Source organism: Lonchura striata, unplaced genomic scaffold (assembly GCF_046129695.1).
Source record: "Lonchura striata isolate bLonStr1 unplaced genomic scaffold, bLonStr1.mat Scaffold_100, whole genome shotgun sequence".
NCBI lineage: Eukaryota > Metazoa > Chordata > Aves > Passeriformes > Estrildidae > Lonchura > Lonchura striata.
Window position 1 is genome coordinate 203,052 of NW_027461077.1, and position 6,048 is coordinate 209,099.

General features: G+C 42.8%; 1 protein-coding gene across 1 annotated transcript; it reads left to right on the plus strand.

Annotated features, from left to right (window-relative positions):
- The first annotated feature begins 330 nt into the window (after positions 1-330).
- LOC144248392 (uncharacterized) lies at positions 331-2,928 on the plus strand. Its single transcript, XM_077790554.1, has 4 exons — positions 331-355; positions 803-1,513; positions 2,183-2,292; positions 2,833-2,928. The coding sequence occupies exons 1-4, from the start codon at positions 331-333 to the stop codon at positions 2,926-2,928; spliced, it is 942 nt and encodes a 313-aa protein (XP_077646680.1).
- Positions 2,929-6,048: the final 3,120 nt, after the last annotated feature.

A 6,048-nucleotide genomic window follows, 5' to 3' on the forward strand; every position in this document is an offset into this window, starting at 1 on the left:
ATGTGTGTGTTTGGACTGTCTGGGAAGGAAGAGACAACTTGAAGAAACTAAGCAGAGCCTCCCAGGCAGATTTTGTCTCTTCACCCACCCAGGGAAGTGAAGGGCGACACAGCGAAGTCTGTGTGCTTTGAGTAACTTACACTGTTGTTTTATGTGTGTGTTTGGACTGTCTGGGAAGGAAGAGACGACTTGAAGAAACTAAGCAGAGCCTCCCAGGCAGATTTTGTCTCTTCACCCACCCAGGGAAGTGAAGGGCGACACAGCGAAGTCTGTGTGCTTTGAGTAACTTAAGTTTGTACCTCCCTGCTGTGGTTTTGGTCCCTTCACAAAATGAGTGATAACCTTAACGATAAGGGTAAAGTTGAATTTTATGCTTTACTAGCTAAATACAATGCCAAACCTTCTCCGGGAGGAGAAGAATGGGCACAAAGTAATTGGTTTAATTTGGATAATGTTGTTGATAGAATATGTTCTTTACAACATGGTACAAAATTCAAACTGGGCAGAAATAAATCTATCTTATGCTCAGTTTTGGGAGCTTGTCTTACGGCAGCTGTAGAAACTCGCTTCCAGCGAAGAGGTGAGCAAGAAACAATAATAGACTCCCTTCAAAATTTGGTTGAAATTTTACAAAAACAATTACATGAAGAAAGGAATGAAAAACATTCATTGAGAAATGAGAACTATGCATTAAGAGCTGCCTTAAAAGAGGAACACGTTAACAAATCATCTAATGCTGATTCCTCTATAAATCCTGAGGGAAAGGAAACTCCTCACATTAACCAAATTTATCCTCACAAAGAACTTGAGGCAGTAAATAATTGTGGGGAACATTGCTGCTCTCACTTAAGACCCTTAATTAAAACAGAATATAACTATCTCAGTGATGATGATCTTGACCCCCACATCACAACCAAACACATACCATACACCGCCACTGAATTGGCTAAGCTTAAAAAAGAATATGGACGCCTCCCATACGAATCAGAAACAGAATATGTTTTCCGGGTGTCCCTCACTGGTGGCGATCAAATTAAACTAACTGAACAAGAAGCCAGTGGGTACTGGGGACATGGTGTCTTCTTAACAACAGGAGATAAACGTGACTCATGGTCCCTGACACAGCGCGTGGCTTTTTGGGCCGGGGGAACGAACCCCTTGGAAAGGGGAGATCCTATAGCTATAATTAGCACCCCCGACCAACTCCTAGAAAGTGTACACAAAGCCGCCTGTTTGAAAATGATTCATGAAAAGAAATTAATTCCTGGCTTTGAATCCCCAATGCAATTACCTGTGAAGCCTGAACTAATGACTCCTTTAATTCGTGGGCTTCCAGAAACACTCAAACCTACTGCCATAGCCTTACAGAAAACTATCATGACATTAAGCCCTACAGAAAAACTAGACAGATTTCTTGGTAACCCCACTAATCGCACTGGATCTACTGGTCCTACCTTTACTCCATCCTGCTCTCCATTCCAAGCTGTAAATTCACAAGCCAGTTCACCTGGCAGTAATCATAAAATTTGGACATGGGGTGAAGTTGCAGAGGATTTGATCAATTATTGTAGAAAATATGGACCTGTAAAAACCCCGGAAGAGAAACCAGAAAAATCAGAGAAAACAAAAGGGATTTGGTCTATTGGGACTCCTTACAGTAAAAATCCAGAAAAGGGAAAACAGAACCCTAGCCGCCAGCATTGGTGGTCACTGGGAGTCCAAAAGGGGGTCCCCAGAGAAGTGATGGATGGTCTGCCCCTTGATAAATTACAGAAAATAATAACTAATTGGTGCTATCGAAAATCAAATCCATCAGTTCAACCCAGTACACACCCTAGTGCACCCACTCTTCCTCATAACATGGGCAGCGAACCAACTCTCCCTCAGCCTCTCCTTCCTCTCCCGAACACGGGTAAGGAAACAACTTTCTCACTGTCCCTCCTGCAAAACAGGGGCAGTGGACAAAAACTAACCATATCACAGCTTTCCTCTCAGAACTCAGGCTGTGACCCAAAATTAACATTCTCCCAGTTTCTCTCTCAAAATCCAGGCAGTGAGTCATCTCTTTCTCAGCCTTTTCCTCAAAATCTGAGCAGAGATTCCTGTGGTTTCAGAGACGCTGAGAAAAGGTACGCTACCTGGGAGAAGGGATTGTTTGTGGTCAGCCTGGCTCTCATTGAAGTGGAAAGACTTGCACTACAACTACCAATTGTATTGAGAAGCCCTTTCAATGATATTAAGACAGTCACTACTGGGACCCTCCCTCCTGACGGGGTGGCCCAGAGGGCCTCGGTAAGAAAGTGGTATGCTCAGACTGAACATTACTGTCACTTCTTCTCAATAACAGATGGAGTTGTGAAAAATTTGGCAATACAAGAAACTGAGAGCTTGGATAGCAGCCAGGACACACCTGCCTCTGTAATCAAAATGGCCCCTCCTTTTTCCCCCAAACAATCGGCAAGTTCTTGGTTCACTGAACTAATTAATACTGAGGGAGAAGGCAGTGCTCCGGTTGGGGAGCTGATAGCTGTTTGGAGTGCTTTTCAACGTAAGGTACAGAACACCTCTCTTGTCTCTATCTACACTGACTCCTATGCTGTGCACCAAATGATCCTGATAATCCAGCACATTACCCTGGCCAACCTGTTCTGGTGGACATCCCTTACTACAGGGCTGGTACCCCTTGTGCTAAAACCCCCTTGGAATGAATGTGCATGGAAAGCCTCTGGTGCTCTAGGGAAAGAACATTGGATAAATACATGCTGGATAATTCCATCATTCTAACCTTTTCTGCTTCTCGCTGGCAGGAGTCTGTTGTGTTTACTTTTACAGAAGAACTCCGAGGGACATGAAGACCACCTAATCCATGATAAAACTGGTAATACTTTCCTGCATCCTACCACAACCCCAGAGCCAGAAATCAGCTGAGTGTTTGTGGCCTGAAATAATTGTGGTAGCATGCAGAAAAGGTGAAAAGATCTCTTTAAGCACAAAAAGGTTTGTACGCACCAAAGCGTACAGGATTGTTGGCACAATTTAACATTAACACAAACTGCAGAAGTAGTTTGTCTTTGGTTCAAAAATACTGAAGGACTTTCTTTTAAATTTATTCATACCACCACCACCACTCAAACCCAACCACCAGTTATGCTTACCCCGAAAATTTCTAAAGTTGGACCATATATAATTAGGAAAACTGGCCAACAACAAATATTGTTCAATCCGGCATGGTCTCTTAAACAAGTTAAATTGCTAATGCAAAGCAATGTCTCTGAAATTCAGCCAGCTTGTTCACCTTTCTTGCAAACTTCTTTCCACGGTTGGACGACCTGGTTACGACAGTGGAACCCTTCTAAAACACGGATGCCAAGAGACATAACTGGTGTTGTGGGAACAGGATTGGGAATTCTAAATAGTATTAAATAAACTAACTGCTACAACTAAAGATTTGACCCAATTACAACAACCACTGCAATCGTCCTTATCGGCCTTGGGAACGCATCAGTGGTTGCTAACAAACATATTACCAAATTGGGAAAAGGTAAATATGAATGACCATGAATTGATAATTGAGGCACTCAATGCTACACAAAGCAACGTTTCCTTAGCCCTTAGCTGCATCCAGGCACAATTATGGATCCAGTCAGTTGCTGCCTCAATTATAAGAGAAGGTGAAGAAGGCACATTTCCTACTGAAATTCGGAAAATAGTTTGGGACAGTGCCACTGACTTTGAAAAAGATTTCCAATCCTGGTGGAATTTGGTGAACTTTACTTATGATCCCACCACAAACTTAGCCACAGCTTTTGTGTTAACCATACGCAATGCCTCGGTGCATTCAATATTCCCCATTATTGCATTAGGATTAAATCATGATGGAGCCACTCTCTATCCTTCCGAGCATAGAGAATGGGCCCGACAAATTGATGGTAAATGGCAAACTGTTAATTTAGAATCCTGTATTGTCCGAGAACAACAAGGGTTCATCTGTGAAGGCAATGCAATTATAGCTCAAGATATCTGTTTAGACACAGAACAAAATATCTGTCACTTTGAAATCCATCCTAACAAAACTTCTAAAACATTCCTTGTATATATAGGAAATGGATGTGCATGCTTTAGAACTGCTTGTAATACAGTGTATGTAGAAGACACAGTAGTAGATACTAAAAATCATTCAAATTTTTGTGCTTGTAATTTCACTAAAATTTCTGGATGTGATTTTTTGTTTGAAACTCCAGTTACTTCATATCAACTTTTAGAGTCCAATTACACGCTGATTCATAAGCTATTGCCTACCCCCATTGGAATGAATCTTACTCTGGTGAGGCAATTGTTGCTTCACCAGGATTTAATTAAAATCTTAGGAAAAATCAAGGAGAACGGACAGAAAACATTGGTAACTGTTCATCATGATGTACAAGAAATACATCAGGTTATAGAAAGGGTGAAAAGTGATGCTGAACACAGGTGGTGGGATACACTTTTTGGGTGGTCACCTACTGCTACAGGTATCCTGAACAAATTGTGTCATCCCATTGTTGTCCTTTTGATTTTAGTTTTGATTGGTTTTGCTTTATCAGCAATCTTGTTTGTCATAAATTGGAGAATGATAAAACGATTAACAAAATTGACAGCTATAATTAATGCACACCACCTGGCCAATGTGCTTTATACTGTAGACATCCCCAAGACTATAGACACAAAGCAATTATAAAATTAGAAGATGATTTGTTTTAGTCACTTAGAAAACCTGATTTGAGTTTTTATATTGGTTTATTAGAAAAATTGTTTATTATTAATTAATATTGATTAATTTATACTAATTATTGTTTTAGTATTTTCCCTGTTCTCTTTTCCTCTCCTTTTCCTTTTTCCCTTCTCTGGGATATGCTGCCAACACTAGACAAGTCCTGAAGACTTCACAACAACACTACGAAACACTGCTGAACATCTCTCGAGGGCAATCGTCAGTCACGGGGTGGTGTAAGAGGCCGTCTGAAGACCCTCACTCATTTGCCTGCCGATTGCCACGAGCAGGATTTCCCTTCCCCCTCTGCAGTTCCGGCTTGGAGAAGGCAACAGTGCAGGTGTAGCCGCTGTACCATTACATGCTGTTCCCAACGAGGACCGGCAAGAACTTGGCAAGGAGTTGGCAAGGACTTGGCGAAGACCCAGCGTGGACCCAGCACAGAGCGGCCTACTGCAATTCCTGCTTCACTCTCCACCTTTAAGCCAAATGAACTGTTGGGGTAACTCTGGTGGTCTCTCACTGAAGACCCCTCATCTGCCTCGCTACCACCGTGACAGACGGAGATCAAGAACCCTCTCCCCAAGGACTGCGACTGAGATTCCTACCACAAACAGTGGGCGAAGGGAGAGAATGACCTGACCTGTTCTTCTCCAGTAACTTCAATGGACTTATCCCTTATTGTGTTTGTTCAGCCTAGATGATGTTCTGTAAATACACTTGTTCCCCCACAGCAATTTCAATAGACTCTCATTGTTCTGCCTGCTCCCCCCTTTTCCCTCTGTGGACTATAACTGGACCCCTGGGATAGGTAGAACTTCGGAGACTCTCCCCAACACAACAAGACGGATCCACATCGTCCGGACCAGTGAGGACTCCGCCTGTGTTGGTAGCTATTCCCATCCCCCCTTCTCTCTCTCTCTCTATCCTTTTTATTTCTTTTCTGAACCCACTATCGCATTTATTGTTTTGGCCCTTAATAAAGGTGCATTTGTTGTGATTAAACTGCTGATTGTCTTTTGCACTTTGGGATCGGCTAACGAACCATCACGACACCCCGCTATAAGCGGATCGTGACAACTGCATGATAGCGAAAAGCTTTGGCAGTGTGTCTCGCAGGGAGATAGCTTAGGAGTGCAGCGCACTTATGCCTCCCTTGTCCAGAAACACGCATTTGCTGCACACTCCAAAAACACTGCTCTTCCTATGGTAATATGTAAGCTGCTGTCTGACGCCCGTTCTCTTCTGCCCACTCTTGCCCAGCTCGTTGTTTTAACGTGCACGTGCCGTCCTGGCAT